Source organism: Alternaria arborescens (genome assembly GCF_004154835.1).
Source record: "Alternaria arborescens strain FERA 675 chromosome Unknown contig_8, whole genome shotgun sequence".
Taxonomy (NCBI): domain Eukaryota; kingdom Fungi; phylum Ascomycota; class Dothideomycetes; order Pleosporales; family Pleosporaceae; genus Alternaria; species Alternaria arborescens.
Window position 1 is genome coordinate 219,921 of NW_021167863.1, and position 16,010 is coordinate 235,930.

General features: G+C 51.2%; 7 protein-coding genes across 8 annotated transcripts; 4 read left to right on the top strand and 3 right to left on the bottom strand.

Moving 5' to 3' along the window:
* Positions 1 to 1,511: 1,511 nt before the first annotated feature.
* On the top strand, positions 1,512 to 2,079 carry AA0111_g4269 (hypothetical protein; the record flags this gene model as incomplete). Its single annotated transcript, XM_028650249.1, has 2 exons — positions 1,512 to 1,751; positions 1,804 to 2,079. The coding sequence occupies 2 exons, from the start codon at positions 1,512 to 1,514 to the stop codon at positions 2,077 to 2,079; spliced, it is 516 nt and encodes a 171-aa protein (XP_028507914.1).
* A 1,177-nt stretch (positions 2,080 to 3,256) lies between these two features.
* Positions 3,257 to 3,688, top strand: AA0111_g4270 (hypothetical protein; the record flags this gene model as incomplete). Its single annotated transcript, XM_028650251.1, has 1 exon — positions 3,257 to 3,688. The coding sequence occupies one exon, from the start codon at positions 3,257 to 3,259 to the stop codon at positions 3,686 to 3,688; it is 432 nt and encodes a 143-aa protein (XP_028508135.1).
* Positions 3,689 to 4,760: 1,072 nt separating this feature from the next.
* AA0111_g4271 (hypothetical protein) lies at positions 4,761 to 5,603 on the bottom strand (the record flags this gene model as incomplete). The annotated part of the gene is made up of 1 exon (XM_028650252.1): positions 4,761 to 5,603. One exon carries the CDS (start codon positions 5,601 to 5,603, stop codon positions 4,761 to 4,763), a length of 843 nt encoding a protein of 280 aa, XP_028508134.1.
* A 1,800-nt stretch (positions 5,604 to 7,403) lies between these two features.
* Positions 7,404 to 8,672, top strand: AA0111_g4272 (hypothetical protein; the record flags this gene model as incomplete). Its single annotated transcript, XM_028650253.1, has 1 exon — positions 7,404 to 8,672. The coding sequence occupies one exon, from the start codon at positions 7,404 to 7,406 to the stop codon at positions 8,670 to 8,672; it is 1,269 nt and encodes a 422-aa protein (XP_028508137.1).
* A 123-nt stretch (positions 8,673 to 8,795) lies between these two features.
* AA0111_g4273 (putative secreted glycosidase) lies at positions 8,796 to 11,382 on the bottom strand (the record flags this gene model as incomplete). Its single annotated transcript, XM_028650254.1, has 4 exons — positions 8,796 to 9,220; positions 9,289 to 10,423; positions 10,488 to 11,152; positions 11,202 to 11,382. 4 exons carry the CDS (start codon positions 11,380 to 11,382, stop codon positions 8,796 to 8,798), a joined length of 2,406 nt encoding a protein of 801 aa, XP_028508136.1.
* Positions 11,383 to 12,339: 957 nt separating this feature from the next.
* AA0111_g4274 (hypothetical protein) lies at positions 12,340 to 12,948 on the bottom strand (the record flags this gene model as incomplete). Its single annotated transcript, XM_028650255.1, has 1 exon — positions 12,340 to 12,948. One exon carries the CDS (start codon positions 12,946 to 12,948, stop codon positions 12,340 to 12,342), a length of 609 nt encoding a protein of 202 aa, XP_028508140.1.
* Positions 12,949 to 14,442: 1,494 nt separating this feature from the next.
* Positions 14,443 to 15,093, top strand: AA0111_g4275 (hypothetical protein; the record flags this gene model as incomplete). Of its 2 annotated transcripts, XM_028650257.1 has the most annotated exons (4): positions 14,443 to 14,511; positions 14,564 to 14,674; positions 14,729 to 15,032; positions 15,083 to 15,093. In XM_028650257.1, 4 exons carry the CDS (start codon positions 14,443 to 14,445, stop codon positions 15,091 to 15,093), a joined length of 495 nt encoding a protein of 164 aa, XP_028508139.1. The 2 variants fall into 2 exon arrangements, with proteins under 2 accessions (XP_028508139.1, XP_028508138.1); XM_028650256.1 differs by lacking the exon at positions 15,083 to 15,093 and having other exon boundaries at positions 14,729 to 15,082.
* Between the last annotated feature and the right edge of the window lie 917 nt (positions 15,094 to 16,010).

Genomic DNA, 16,010 nt, shown 5'->3' on the forward strand with positions numbered 1-16,010 from the left:
CGGGCTAGACGGCGGCGGCGGTGTCACAGCGAGGACAATGGCGGCCGCGTGGACTGGGCTGAGGTTCACGGTCGGCGGCGATGGGCGTGGCAGGGCAGGTTGTGATGGTAGCAGTGGGCCGGGGGGTGGGCTCAACGGCTCGATATGGATTTGGTTGAGAGACACGATCGGCTCACTTGCGCTTTTCCCTAAGCGGCGATGATAGTCGTGAGTATTTCGGGGCCCATTAGATGACGCTCTGAAGCGGGAGAGACACGCCGGGGCTGGCAGCAAAAGGTGGGGACGCTATTCTATCGCGCAGAGCATAGGCGAAGACGCAGGTGGAGGCCGTCAAACGTACCCACGGCGCGCTCACAGACGAGACGGCGACGGCGACCAGAGGCCACAATGCGCCCGGTGGACCGATTTCTTGTTGAGCAGGCCAGCTGCGATATGGCCATCTTTTTGTCTTGGGACAGCTGCCTCTGGACGGCAACCGACTAAGATATGCAGGTGACAAGAACGGGTATGGCTGCATACATTAGTGCCTCCTGGCGAGCTCGAGCCCTTGCCCTCAACAACAGGTGGCGTTCGACTGCGTGAGGGGTGTGGTTCGTTTGTTCAACCAAACTCCCTCTGCTCAGCACCATGTGCCTGTATCCCAGCTGTGGCCGCGCAGGGGCTGCCTCTGCCGCCTCCGCTTCGGTCGGCATACGCATTACATGATGAAGCGCGATAAGCACCCTGGCCAAACCATCATAGCACGTCGTCTCTTAACGGACCCTCTCTAGCACACAAGCCTTTCCCCAGATTTACCCTCGTTGATGCTCGGGTACTCGACCTTTTTTGCTTCTTCGTTCCCGTGCATACTCAACATGCTACGTCAAATCTCACGCTATCTCTGCGTCACTGCCCGTTGTTGTTGGGCCGGCACACGCACACACCCACACATACACTGCCACAGCCATCGTGCGACGACGACTGCAACAATCGCCTCCATCTTACCCTCTCTGAATTGTGTCCAGTATCCAACCCTTCAAGGCCGTATGCACTAGGTCGCATTCTGCAAGCGGCTGCTGTTGACCACAGCGAGTACCTCTAGTATACCTAGGTACTTTTTCCTTTGCAAACTCCCCCCCTCTGATGCCACGACACCCGCTCCAGACCGCCTGCAGACACGGGCAAATTATCAATAATCAACTATCGTGAGATTCGCGGCCCCGTATGTGCACAGTCGCACGGCGGCGCATGCTGCAAAGGGCCAGCACAGATGAAGCCGAGTCTAGGCGCAGCCCGTCTCCTCAGCAATCATCGTGAAAGTCCTAATACGGTAAGGCACGCAGCATCAATTTTCTGCACCTTGACACGCTTGAGCACGGATGCATGACAAACCGTGACTGCTTGTGCATCGCGCCAAGGAGCTAGACCACCGGCTTCGCATCCTCACCTCTGCTGCGAATCTCATCTCACTCTGCTCGCCAACCATTGCCCCGGCCTTCCGCTTGTGCTCGTTGCTTCTTCCCTACTATCCAATGCCGACCCGCACCAACGCTGCGAGGGACACGAATCCGAGCGGGACTGGTGCTCCACCACGAGCGCAGTCCAACAGCTATCGTGACTCGACGCTAGGCATCTTCGCATTGCTGCTTGCTTTCCGCATCGTGAACGCACTAACCCTGCGCACCTTCTTCCAGCCCGACGAGTTCTTCCAGTCGCTCGAGCCTGCATGGCAGCTGGCTTTTGGCCCCGCCACCCATGCCTGGATCACCTGGGTAATTTTGCCTTCAAGTGCTCCATCATCACCAGTTAGCTCACCGTGGGCAGGAGTGGAGATCCCAATTGAGGTCGTCCCTGCATCCAGCGCTATTCGCAGCCGTCTATCGAGTCGCGGCACATGTTGCTGACCTCTGCGGCTTGCGCTTGCCTGCTAAAGCCGAACTACTCCTAGCTGCCCCGAAAGTTACCCAAGCCGTCTTTGCAGCCTTGCTTGATTGCTACACTTGGAAACTTGCGGAAAAGGTTTACGGTCGTGGCAGTCGCACTGCTCTCACTACTGTACGCGACACCCGTAATCATGATGCAGCATTCTCTGATATTTGATCCTCCCTACTTCTAGCTTGCATTGTCTGTTTGCAGCCCATGGCAATGGTTCTGCGCGACACGGACACTATCTAATTGTCTTGAGACTACCATCACTTCGGTTGCTATCTATTATTGGCCTTGGCGGGGTGATTGTAAAACGCATATTGCACACCAGAACCTCGGCTCTCTCTCAGAGTAAGTCATGAAACCAAAACACCCTTTGCCTGCTCCGCCACCACTTTAGGCTCATGCTCCTGCAGGTTGCGCCTGTCACTACTTCTGGCAGCGCTTGCGTGTATTCTCCGGCCAACCAATGCTCTCATCTGGTTATCCATATCTATCCCAACCCTATGGCAAGCCTCACAGCGGCTGCGCTATGTGTTGGCCCGTGAAATCCTGATTTGCGGGTAAGCTCTTGCTCTCCTTGCATCCGCTGCACGTTTCTCGTTCCCATAGTGCAAAGATCCATTGTCGGGTCTATCTTTTCTGCATCCCCGGAGGTCACCAGACCTTTCCAACTGACGACGCTAGCTCCGCCGTACTGGTATGCTCAGTCGCGACCGATCGGCTCTATTACAGGGTCTGGACTCTTCCGCCGCTTAGATTTCTCTATTTCAACATCGCCCAGTCGTTAGCCGTCTTCTACGGGAGGAACCGCGGCGACTACTATTTCACCGAGGGTTTGCCGTTACTCCTCACGACGTCGTTGCCTTTTGCCGTGATCGGCTTATGGCAGTCGCTGCAGGGCCCAGAGCCAGAGCCAGAGCCATTTGGCTCAGCCAAAAGTGACAGACCGGATAACACAACAGCTTCAAGTCAAGATGCTACAGGCGGTCGGATACTTGCCCGTCTATCATGGACGGTGACTGCCATGACTGTGACATTGAGTTTGATATCGCACAAAGAAGTTCGTTTTCTTTACCCGATCTTACCCTTCCTCCACATCATCTCCGCCAGGCCACTCAGCAGGTTTCTCCCTCCCCATGCTGCACTGTCGCACAAAGCAGTTATTCTGTTTCTTCTAGCTTCAAATGTCCTACTTGCTAGCTATGCATCTCAGGTCCATCAGCGGGGGGTCATTGACGTACTCGCCTACCTCCGTCATAAACACGAAACACGTAACAGCCTGTTGAATACTCGTAGCAGTACTGGTAGCAACAGTCCTGCCGTGTCCAATACGACAGTCGGCTTTCTCATGCCCTGCCACTCCACACCATGGCGCTCCCACCTCGTCTACCCTGAAATCTCCGCATGGGCTTTGACCTGCGAACCGCCCATCAACATTCCCCTCTCCGAGCGCTCGACCTATCTCGATGAGGCGGATGAATTCTACATCAAGCCTGGTCCGGTGGCCTGGCTCCGTGGTAATATGGAAGATGTACAGACGATTAAGGCGAGTGGAAGTAGATCCGGCCAGCACTGGACGCGCCAGGATCCAAAATTTAAGCGCAAGTATCGGCGTCAGTGGCCGCAAAACCTTGTTTTCTTTGAGCAGCTCGAAGCAACCCTGGAGGAGTATCTTGAGGGGACTAGGTATCAGGAGTGTTGGAGGGGGTTCAATAGCCACTTCCACGATGATTCGAGGAGGACTGGTGATGTGGTCGTTTGGTGTTTGGATGGCGTGTGAGGTCTATCGTGAATCAATACTACATAGCAGCTGTCCAAGCATACGTCCAGCAGTCGATTGGATGATTTAATCTCACATAATCGCTCTTTTGTATACACCATCGAGCCGAAAGCCTACACTCCTTGTGATACATCTTCAGAGACACTATCAGCTGATACTAGTAGCATTTGACGACACCCACGTAACCTCTTTCTCACGTCACAGTTATGCCACAGACCTATTCTGCAAGATAACAGACCAAAGACACAGTACCCATCTTCTCAGTTGCTTAGAACAATGCCATCGTCATCACTCCTAGCGTCCACACCATGACCTCATTAGCCTCGCATATTCACAAACTGTAGTTGTACCCTTGATCCCAGGATACCGGATCCTCGTACCTGACAGGTCATCGTCAGGTCCATAGGTCTAGGATCCCATGATCTTCAGGGTCAGTTTAGGATCTGTAGTTTCGGGAATTTTAGAAAAAAAAGGTTTGTGGGGAAGAAGAAACATATTGGTGCTAAGGTGGGGACCCGAGCACCCTTGACGACGTTACGAGCAAAAGAAAGACCAATGGGCATACCATTTTCAACGGTACCGAGATAAATGTGGCAGAGAGAGAAAGAAAAAGAAAATATAGTGGGCATAAGAGATTTGGTGGTAGCGAGATAGGTTTCAGGGAAAGCCTAGATAGACGAGTCGACTGGAGCTTTCGCTTCGAGGCTTCACAGCTAAGATGTATTACTTCATATGGAACATAAGAAATAGCCATTCTTTTGCCTCTGACGGTTTCTCGCCTCTTCCGGGATCAACACGGACACATTTAGTGCCAAAACAAAAACCAACGAAAAGACCATCCGGATGCAGACCAAAGAAACAGATCCCGCTTGAAGATATAGACAATTTTCTGGTCCTCCAATCAACAGCATGTTAATTCAAACGCCACGATCCTGTACCCAATGCCTACTGGTCCAAGTATGCCTTCCGAGCCTAGAACGCCGCGCCAAAACCTCAACATTTGCCAATGTGATCCGACATACCCAAAGACCTTTTTGGAACGCCTGAGAATGCAATGTGACCAAGGAAAGTATCAAGCGAGAGCGACAGCTTTTGCGCTAGCGCTTGATGTGACCGAAGCTGGTGGTGTGGGTGGTGCAACATCGATTGCAGGCGCAACCCAGCCCTCCTGGCGGGCTATCCACATGACCAAGTTAAGGTCAAAATTTTCGAAGAAGACTTCATCAAGGAAGCGAGCCTTGACACCAGCGTAGGTGTGGTACTCTTCGCGAACAGTCTCTGGGTCAACTCCAAGAATCCTTCGAAAGCAGGCAATGGTGCATCCTGTGCGGTGCTTGCCCTTGTTACAGTGGACGAGGATCGGATGGTTGGTGCGATCCATGATCAGGCGCAGAGCTCGTGACATTTCGCACGATTCAACGCGAACTTCGCCCTTGTTGGCCTTGATATGGGCGTGGAAGTGCTGTATACCAGCCTCCTTCATGAAGCCCTGATACTCTGATGAGAGTGGCTCTGGGACCAGAGTCAGAATTGTTTTGATTCCAACATCTTTGAGGAATCCGTAGTTTTTCTCCTCGGGGTAGCTGCTGCGGTATATGCAACCTGGAAGAACGGCACCGTAGTTGGAGGGAGGAATTAGAGACTGCAGCCGATCGGGTACCGAACGAATGGAAACGGCGGGTGTGAGAGTACCATGAGACTCTGCTGTGCAGGTCACAGAGCACTCGTGGTTTTGAGGATCCACGATAACCTTCAAGTCCTCGTGCTTGGTCTCGCCAGCATGTTGGATAAGCCCATCACTCGCAGTGAGCCCAAGAGAGGCGACAAATTCCCTGATCCTTTCGAATAATACGCTTTCCTGAGCGTTTTGGTCGTGGCTGGTAGACGTCGCGGAGTCTCGATTTGGTACAGACATGTTGGAAGCGCTGCAGAGCTTCGAGTCGGAGTGTGTGAGAATAGTATCAAGGGTATTAAAGGTATATGCTCAAGCCCTGCCTGTGTTGTGCCTGAACAGGTTTTGGTCAAACTTTCACAGTGTCGGTCGCAGTAGCTGGATATGCTCGGTAGTAGGTGCGAGTGTCCTGGATGTGAAGTCGTTCGAAGACAGGAGACACGGGGGCAGAAGCCGACGCGGGCAGCCTTTTTCACTGTTAGATTTGATCATGCGCGGTAACTGGCTCGCTTTTGAGGCTCGCTTTTGAGGGGTGCTCGGTAGGCAATCGCGCTGTGAACCACGGATGGAGTGGTCGTGTGCGCAGCGGCGAATGGAAGGGCACGCTTTGGAATTCTCGGGGCTGTTCACGGGGCGAGGGTGACAAAAGGTGCAGCGCGAATGGAAGAGCAGGAACATACCTCGCTGTTACCGGCTGGTTACAGGACACATGTTGGGAGCGTCTTGCGGTGATGCGAAGAGGCGGCGAGGTTCATTGTGGTTCAAAGGCAGGGGTGTGTACTGTGGGCGAGGTGGTGTGGGCAGTGTTCGGATATTTGTGTAGTGACAAGTCGGGGCGGTAGCGAAGGAACGGCAGCCGTAGTTCGCGGGGGGTGAGAAGTAGTGTGATTATAACAAAGGCTGGTGTTGTGGACAGTGGAAGAAATCGGGTCGTCCTAGCGCGCCTTTCACGGTTCGAGTAAGATGCGTCGGAATAAATCCGCTTGCCTGGTCGACGAATCTCAGGGTCCGCCAAGCTCCGTACGTCACTTGCCGCACCTCTCCAACGGTACTTTTTGCATGCAGGAACGCAGAGCATATAACTCATCCATGTGAATTTGTCGCCTGCGTGATAGCAACCCTCTCCAGCGACCAGCAAACAGGACGCGAACCCCGCACTTGTCTTGCCATGCCTTGCCAAATGACGGCAAGCACAAAGCAAGCGCCAGTAGCCCCTGGGCCTGCTTCGCTTCTGCTCCAAGGCGACCGCCCCACCACCGTCTGTCGCATGGTTCGGACTTGGACGGCGCGTCTCAACACCGTCTCGCCCCCGAGCCTCAGCGACAGGTTTGATGCCCTCCTAACCCCGTCGGCTCCGTCATCGCTCCACTCGTACGATATGGAGCCGTGGATCTGGTTTCTTGGTAGAACCAAGAAATCTTCTCAAGAACTCCACGGAACAACCGGCACATAAGAGACGTGAATAATACAGTAGGCGCGTCAGAGCATTACTGTACACGGCAAAGGCCAGTTGGTGAGGCTTAGCAGGCTACTCGCCCACAAAGCAGGCCGACTACTCATATACAACCATCTCATAATTTGCCTTAGCTCAGCTTCCGTGCCACAATCATGCTGATAGTCACTACCGCCACTTCCGACTTCTCCTGCTATTTCCTTCAGGTGCTTGGCCATCGCCATTGTTCGCATCCACATAACCTCAGAGTCTGAAGCTCGGGGAAATATGCCGGAAAAGCATCGAGAACCCTTTCCCACGATTGCATGGCATCTCGTGCGGACAAACATCCTCTCAGACATCGATCGCGCATCGGTGCCTTCGGCTGCAGCTTCCTTCTTTCACACTTCTCCAAGTCGAATTTTGCATCTCACCACTTTCACGTGAAAACCCATGCGATGATCCGCTAACCATAAAGGGCTAGTTATCTCTTCCCCAGAGTCCATGTGTCAGGCCGTCGAACCTCGGTCACTCCACCAAACACGGTAAGCATCGTAACATTTCTAGATCCTCATTACAACTCATTGTTTCTTGCTCTGAATTTCAACAATATGGAGCCACTGCGATCAACCTCGCGCTCACGTCGCTCCTATCCGAACCTCCACAATCTCTCCATAGCCCCTCTCAGCGCCAAATACCCTCTCGATGCATCCGTACCGCCTTCACCCGACGAACCAGGGACGCGCACCCCTCGAACATCATACATCGCGCAAAAGTCAGCGCCGGCAACACCGGGTGTATTAAGTCTTAGTCAGAGCCGCAGCAGTTCGCGGCAGCGTCCCAAGAAAGCATATGCATACGAGAGTTATTTCGTCAATCCCCATTCCGAGGTTCGCGAAGTCGGAGACATACCAAAAGCAAAGAGTACAAGCGTTCTGCATCCGGGTGTCAGTTTTGCAGACGATGTACTAGGTGTAGATACTGAGAAGAAGAGACATCATACACGGAAAGGCACAGCACCCTTGCCCTTACACTCTCCTCTCGTGAAGCACCATACCAGAGAGTCAAACGAAGAGTGGCTGCACCGCGCTGGCTTAGCAATCGCTGGCGAGACAAGGGATAGCAAGGGTCAGGGTTGGCTTGTGAGACGAGAAAGCTCTACCAGTCTGGTTGGACAGAGTGACCAATACGAACAACATGCTTCACACGACGATCGCCGTATGGCTCTACTCTCTGGCGAACACCTTGGTGACTCGGATTTACCCACCTTCTTCTCGCCACGCATGTCTAGAGTAGGAAGTCGCGTAGGCTCTCGCGTACCCAGCGCACGGCAGAGTCGACGAGGTAGTAGAGCAGGTAGTCGAGTCGATCTAATCATGTCGGCGGGATCGAAACCGCAATCGGGAACAGCCAGCTTCGAGATCTCAGAGCTAGATGAGCGCTTTATTGAACCTGATTTCATCGAAGCAGATGAGGAGAGCGACGGCGATGAAGAAGAAGTCGCTCGTCTGGCGCGCGAACGCGGGTTTGGGCTTGGAAGTTGGATGGATCGTCTCATTGGTTGGACACTGTTTTCGGTTGAAGAAGATAGAGAAGGCTCCGACGACGAGGACGTGGAAGAGGATAGAAGCTTGCGACTGGATAACCTCACCACAGAGGAGCTGAAACTACGTCGCGAAGTCGAAGCCAAGCGACGCAAGCTCGAACGAGAAGCGATCATTGCTGCGTCAGCTCTGCGTGGACAAGGCGATGCGACCACTACGGATACAGATAGCAGACCAACCACTGGGGAATCTCAACGTACTGCGGCTAAAGAAGAGGTCGGCGGTTGGCAAGATGCTGCATGGCTACTAAGCGTTGCTTCTAAAGCTTTGTTCTGATTACGATCACTTAAACAATCCATGATTATAATCGCACTACAGAAAACTGTGAGTGCTCGAGAGAAGGAATTCTTCCCGCCGACATTTGTTCACAGCGCATCAAGCTCGTCCGTCCAACTTGTCCTACCCAACCTTCAGACCATTATCCACCGCCTCTTGCCCGTCTGACATACTCGGTGGTCTATCCTCCATCTTCGTACCCCAATCACTCTCCGTATCCCCCAGCACGAGCTCCAACGTCCAACCCTGTGTGAAGAACTCATGTCCAATCCAATTCTTTGTATACACCATGCCATTCAACTTAGCGCTCTGAATGTAGATGTTCTTGTACTCTTTGTCGAAATTGGTGTTATGTATAGTAGCAGTGGCGTTTGTAAGCTTATTGGTAATGGATATGGAAGGGAAGAAGGGAGGAATAATAAAGTAGACATTTTGGCCTGGGTTTGGGAAGAGACCAAGCATGCTGAAGAGCGTGAAGGATGCCATGCTACCGGAATCGTCGTTGCCTGGAAGTCCGGCGGGTGTGGCGTTGAATCGTGATGGAATGTCTGTGCTTCAGTTTAGTGGCCATAGACCATCTCACATGACTTTGTCTCTTCCTTCGGGGAAGACTTACAGTAATGCGCTCTCTCGGCACTGAGTGCCGGTCTCCCTGCAAAGTGCGATAGGTATACGGTGAGAAAAACTGGTTCATTTCCAATATCCGCTAGACCACTCGTATGGAAGTAGTCTAGTCTGCGCTGGAATGTCTCATCGCCACCGAGTAACTCGATAACTCCCCTGATATCGTGAGGTACGAAAAACATGTACTCCCATACACTGCTTTCAAATGTCTCGGAAGGGTTGGACGTCAGCGAACAGAAGTCCGTCAAAGGACTACAGGCAATAGGGTCTTGGTAGCCCCAGGTTCCGTTTAGATTCTTCGGTTGAAAAAAGCCCGTAAAGCCCGTATCGACACCATTGATGGAAGAAGTTTGATCAGTCTTGAAAAGGTTTCGCCAGTTTGTCGCACGAGAGAAATACTTTGCTGTCGTATTCTTACCAAGACCTTTTGCCAGGGCGGCGAGGTTATAGTCGTTGTAAGCATACTCCAGTGATCGAGATATACTCCTCGAGTTTGTGCCAAAGCCATAAGGGTCAAAGTCAGATACTGGGATGTAGTTCAAGTTTTTCCAACTAGTTAGGCCACCACGACCCTCTTTACTCCACTCCAAAGGCTCGTTCTCCGCGTCGTTGACGATAGCTTCGTAGGCGAGTTCCCAGTCTATACCGCTTATGTTTTTAACGTAGGCATCAACTAAAACATTGTCGGCGTTTGAACCGCCCTGTGTCCAACCTTTGCAGGTGCTCATCATGCAGTCTGGTAACCAACCGCGGTATTTGTATGTATCAAGAAGACTTCGTATCAAACCAGACATGAGCAGTGGTTCCAAGACGCTGAGAAAAGGTAGTTGCACGCGCCACATATCCCAAAGACAGTAGAAACTATCAAAATATGGTTCGTTGCTTTGCCAGTGTGGGTTCTCGCCAGTGTAGTTCTGAGGTGAAATCATGGTACGGTAGACCGCACTCCAAAAACTGGTCTGTATGTTGTCTTCCATGTCGCCAGTTTCGATGACTATTGGAGTGAGTTTCTCACGCCATACGTTCTGGGCCGATGTGACGAGTGTATCGAAGTCTGCATCGGGCCTTGGAATTTCGCTCTCAGCACTCTGGCAAGCCTGGTCAGTGCTAATAAAACTCAATCCCATCTAAGTTGTCAACCAAAAAAGTCAGTGTATGTTTCACGTGTAGTTCATACAGAAGAGACTTTACCCGCGCAAGTAGTGGTCCAGAAAGTGGGCCATTGAAGCGTATGAAGCCACCAGCTTGAACATAGAAATTGTTGAACCCACGCGTAACATGCAGCTCTTTTGGTTGTTCACCAGCCCTATCGTTGACCCACACTCCAGAGTCTTTGACGGACCCTCCAGATATATCCAGGCAAAAGTAGGCCATATAAGAACCTGCCCCGAAGCTTGGCAGAAAAGTGGCATTGCCTTTCATTCTGCCCACCTTCTGGCCTCCGTCCGCCTCTATAGTGATGGAAGCATTCTGGCGACTCGCCCATAAATCTGTCAGATCAAGCATTACAAGCGGATCGTAACTTTCTTTTCGAATAGATGCTGCTGAGAAATTAAAGCGAAAGAGCGCAGCGTGTTCAGAGACGGTCATATCAGCGCGTATCCCGTTTTTCAGTGTTACCCCAAAGTAGCCTGGACGTGCTTCGACTGATTCGTTTCGATAATGAGTTGCGCGTGCTGCGATTGAGAACTCGCATGTGTTGATATCAGTGCCTGAGCAGACTTGAGGAAAGATAGGGAAGTTGCCTAAGCTTGGATTTCCTCCGGTTCCAGAATCATGCAAAGCCGAGAAGCCAGTGATGTTGCTACCATCGGTGGAGAACCCTCCAGTATTCTCGCCATCTACATCTGCAACGGCTTTGTTTGTTTTAGCATTGGATGTTGGTATTTGTCTCGTGCTGCTAACCTTTTGCCATGCTGTAAGGTAGTGTTGCACCTGCGAAGACATTTCCCCCATCCCTACTGCCGATCAACGGATCGATCCATCGCAGGGCATCCAAGCCTTGGATTTGCTTCGCATGTGTTCCTGTCTTTGACAGTGTTACAAGATATGTGAAAGTCCGGATACAAAGAATCAAGGTTTTCATGTTGAAGCTTGGTGCTCGCGGCCGCCTATACACCTGTGCTGGAGCAGAAGAGCGTGTATCTTGGTGGGCAATTTCAACCTCGATGCCCTTTGAACAGGTCAACGGTACGTGTGCTCGCTCCTACGGTTTGGAAGTTGAACGGATGGGGTACACAGCGAACGAAGGTTGCGACGCGTGCTGACACTGACTTTGTTAAGTGTCTGACGAGTATCGTCATAGTAAGGTTTACTTGTACTAGGAGGTTGATGGTTCCTCCCTGTCTGAGCGGGGTGTATTGCGGGGTAGAGAAACCGGCTGTCCGGTATTGTAACCTCAGACTCATCTGCATTGTAGCATCTGTTGATCATTGTCGGTGACTCCAGAGCGCTAGCAATAGGACATGGGGTTAAGATTCTGAGCTTATCTTCAGCCTTGCACAGCGGTCTCGCCGTAGCGTCTCGCCTTGTTGCAGGCCAAGAACACGCCCAGTGCTGCCTGCCCCACAATCGGCTTCTTGTACTGCTGTGCAACTTACGAGGCAACCACAGCACCCGTAGGTCTTATACGGCAATAAGAAAAGTGCACTCGAATCCCATTGGTTGTGTGTCGAGTCCAAGACCATTGTCCTAAAATGGATACCACCGAAAGATGTAAGAACATGCCGGTGAGTATGCAATCGTAATTCCAGGTGTGCTTACTACAGACTCTATTGCTGGTTCTGAAAGGAATGGTTTCTCGTGTGGAGCATAATCTTCGATGCATGGTTTGGAGCCCAGCGATCCATAGGCTAGCTAGTATTGTCCGGGTCGTGTACCCGGCTAGCCGGACCCTTGGAGAAACAACAGACACGGTTGTGCTTTTTCAACCAGACATGATCTTAAGTTCCTTTGCCACCTTGGCAGTATTGGAAGACCCTACCGCTCATGTGAGAAGTGAACAATTGCAGAACTCAAGCAGAAAGACATCCATCTCGAACTGTTAAATTCCAATATCTTTCCGCTCCAAATTTCTACCAAGTATGACTTGCACAGTTTCGAATTGTTCGTTCAACATGGCGGTATTGTTGTCATCAATTCCCTTTGCTGCGAAGGTGCTGTGAATTTGTGCACTCCCATGTCCAGTGAACACGAGGGCTTCGTGCGTTTCTTGTGCGGCATCACATCGCCAGCCGTATACCGTTTTGAACGAATTCGTTCTTTGAAGCTGTTGCGTATATCTGGCGATGACCTTCTCGACAGACTCCATGCATTCTTTCTTAAAAATAAGCCTTTCTATTGCCAGTATCGGGGCCTCTAGAGGAAGTGTGTGCATGCCATCTAATTCCACGTGCATAGTCCAACAGAATTGAAGCATGTCTTCTTGGGGGCCAAGAACCTCGTCTCGAGCTGGAGAATCCAGGAATTTTTGGTGCGCATCTAAATTTGGCCATATGCCTAGAATGTAGATCAAAGCGGGGTCCTTGATACAATTGTAGAACTGTGAATTTGTACGCAGCTTTTCTCGGACGGATGACAGGCTTTGTATCAGTGCTGGATCGTCTGCCGCCACCTTCCTGAGACGCAGTTGGGTGATTTCGAGGACCGCCATGCTTCACCATGAATGTAGATAACGCAAAACTTTGTGCCGTGGACCAACCTCGTAAAGGGGAACCATGTAAGAAGAGGAGCACAGCGGGGATGGCACTCGGGAGAACCCTGGAACGACGGCCGCCAATATGGTCGCTTCGATAGCGCCTTGGCATTCCACTGTCCGCTGTGCGATTAGCTTAAGGCCAGCCAGCGTTTCCTTTGGCATATTCGCTGCCTGAACATCATTTGTGCCTGGTACGCCTCGCATGCTACAGACAACAAGATTACGCGAAACCTTTCTGCCTCGGTTGATCGATACCATTCTATTGGTCTCCCACGGACTCGCAGTCCGCCTCTTCGACTACCGTGGCCATTGCGTTACATCACCTCTCAGAGATAGTTGCATGCAGCTCCAACTATTGTTAATAGGTATCCTGGTACACGTTTGCTTGGTGAGTCAAGGCGACACCATGCAATCTTCTGGGCCCTTCCAATAACCGGTCTTTTGGACGCCGACAGCAAGAAGCCAACCTATCAGCGCAGATCTCTCTTGTAATGCTTGTCCCCATCTCGTGATGCAAAAATAGTCTGTCAAACATCTACAGGCAACAGTGAAAGCCATATTTATATGTTGTCGCATTCTAGTGGTGGTCCTGCGACGCCATCTCGACGCAACCGGGATGGCCTGGAGGCCATCAAGGCGAAGTTGTCTGTCGATTTATGATTTACGCTCGCAAGTATGCCCGCAGTGGTTGCATATCACAGATGCTCAGCAGGTTAACGCATGAGAGTAACACAGCCCTCAAAGCCATCCAACGGTATGGTTGCATACCGGTGAGCGGGCTAGTAACCGGAGACATCTGGAGCCCTCGCATGCTAGACCCTTTTGGAGGCCTCGGTCATCGAGCTCTTAAGCGAGATCGTAATCCTATTAGTCGGAGCTGTTTGTTTTACAGTATAGTGCTGCAAGCCAGGTAGGGCTCAGCCGTACACCTGGCGTCCCCTGATTAACATGAACCACCCCCATCCGCGGGGTCGCTTCACGCTCACAGTCTAAGCCCCCAGATCTCGAAGTTCATATCTAGGGGTTATTGCATAGCACAGCAGAATATATACTGCTACAGGGGAAGCGTACCCGCGAATCACACATGCTAAATCTTTCTTGTACCTCTGGTATCTTTATTGTTAATGTCGTCGCCTCAAGATCGCGGCGGTGTGGTCGAAAGCTCTTCGAGTGACTCGCCAACTTTGTCGGACGGCGGTAATGGGGGTACGCCGCCACTGCCTCGCAAACCAATTCCAAGGAAGGGACATACCAAGTCACGCCGTGGTTGTTTCAACTGCAAGAAGAGGTACTTTTGGAGAAGATCAAGCGCAGGTGTATGTATGTGTGTGTGTACATACGTTCTGACACTAGCACAGAAGGATCAAATGCAACGAAAGGCACCCTGAATGCAGCCATTGTATCAAGGCGGGATTGCAGTGCGAGTATCCAGCAAACATCATTCAAGCGATGCAGCGACCTCGACCATCGCCACAGGCTCAGGAAGTAGGCAATCCGCGATCAGCGTTGGGTATTTTCGTGAGTGTATTCTTGGGCTTACATTCAACATCACAACACCTAACAATCGAAGTCTATGGCGGATATGCGTTTGTTCCATCATTTTCTCATTACAGCGTACCCGCACCTCCCTGTTGGAGCCGACAAGATCTGGATCACAGCGATTCCTGGCTTTGCACACAGGGTATGTACTTTCCTCCACGCCTCCAAGAGGTAACCGAAGTGCTGAATATTTCAGTATGAGTATCTCATGCACTCGATCCTAGCGCTAGCCGCGTCGCACTTGGATGCTGTTACGCATTCCGGTGTAGCCGAACAGGCCATACAGCATAGAATCTTAGCTATGAAGTCTCTCAATGAAGCCCTCTCGGTACCTCCAAAGACCAGTTGCGAACGAGATGCAAGAATGGCCGCAGCCCTAGCACTTGCTTTCCAATCAAGCCACTTACAGGATGGTATGGCAGAATTCCTCACGATGGTCCGTGGGTGCAATCTAATTGGAGGCGACGAGACGTCGTTGAGAGATGACTCAATCTTCAGTGTAAATACACTCGTATCGAATGGTTCCGAAGCTCATACTGACGATATATAGGCATTCCGTGACGATGGCCACCTCCACACAATGCGAATGCGCGTCGGGACGTCGCCGCCGACTTGCGTTAACCACGAAGATCTCAACATGGCCGCGTTATCTCTCAACCTCATCAAGGCTCTAAGCATGTCGGACTGGGAGCTTTCATATTGGGAAATACTAGTATGCACAGTCAGTCATGCATATGACAGTCCGGTAGAGACATACACCACCTTCGTCATGCTCTACAACACACCATCCCACTGGACCCATGATGAGTTTCAAGCCTTCATAAATCCCAATAACAGCGTTGCACAAATTCTCCTGGCTCACTTCATCGCGATCCAAGCTATCCTTACACCAATTCTTTATCTTGAAAGAGTCGACTTTCAGGGTGTACATGCCCCGACTGCGGTGCTGGGCTGGATCGAAGGGATATATTGGAATGTACCATGTCATTTGAGGCACCACGTTGAGTGGCCCAGAAAAGTGTCTCGGTATCCTTTTATACGATTTATGGGGCAAAAGCAGGTCGAAAACTGCGATACGGATGCGCTTCTGGTTTAGATTTGTAATAGACTATAGGTTAAGTTTGTAAGCTTTCGTCTTTTGTTATCAAAACAGTATTGTACCTACGATTGACGAGCTTTCTGTACTATTGAGATACCCACGACTGCTTCGCAGTTTAGAAACACAGTTACTTTGCTTTTCACTAAGTATATGTGCTGGTCATAGACCGAAATCATCTCCTACTCTTCTCGCCAGAACACGGTGGATATTATTGGGAAGCCTTGGCTTGTACACTGAGCCGAAGACCAAATCTAGCGATCGAACAATCTGGAAGAGACACTCGCTCATCAGGTTGTTCCAGACCTACGTAACATGTCGTAAATTACTCAATCGAAAGCTCTTGTTTCTCCAATATCTCCACAAGCCTCACAACTGTCTT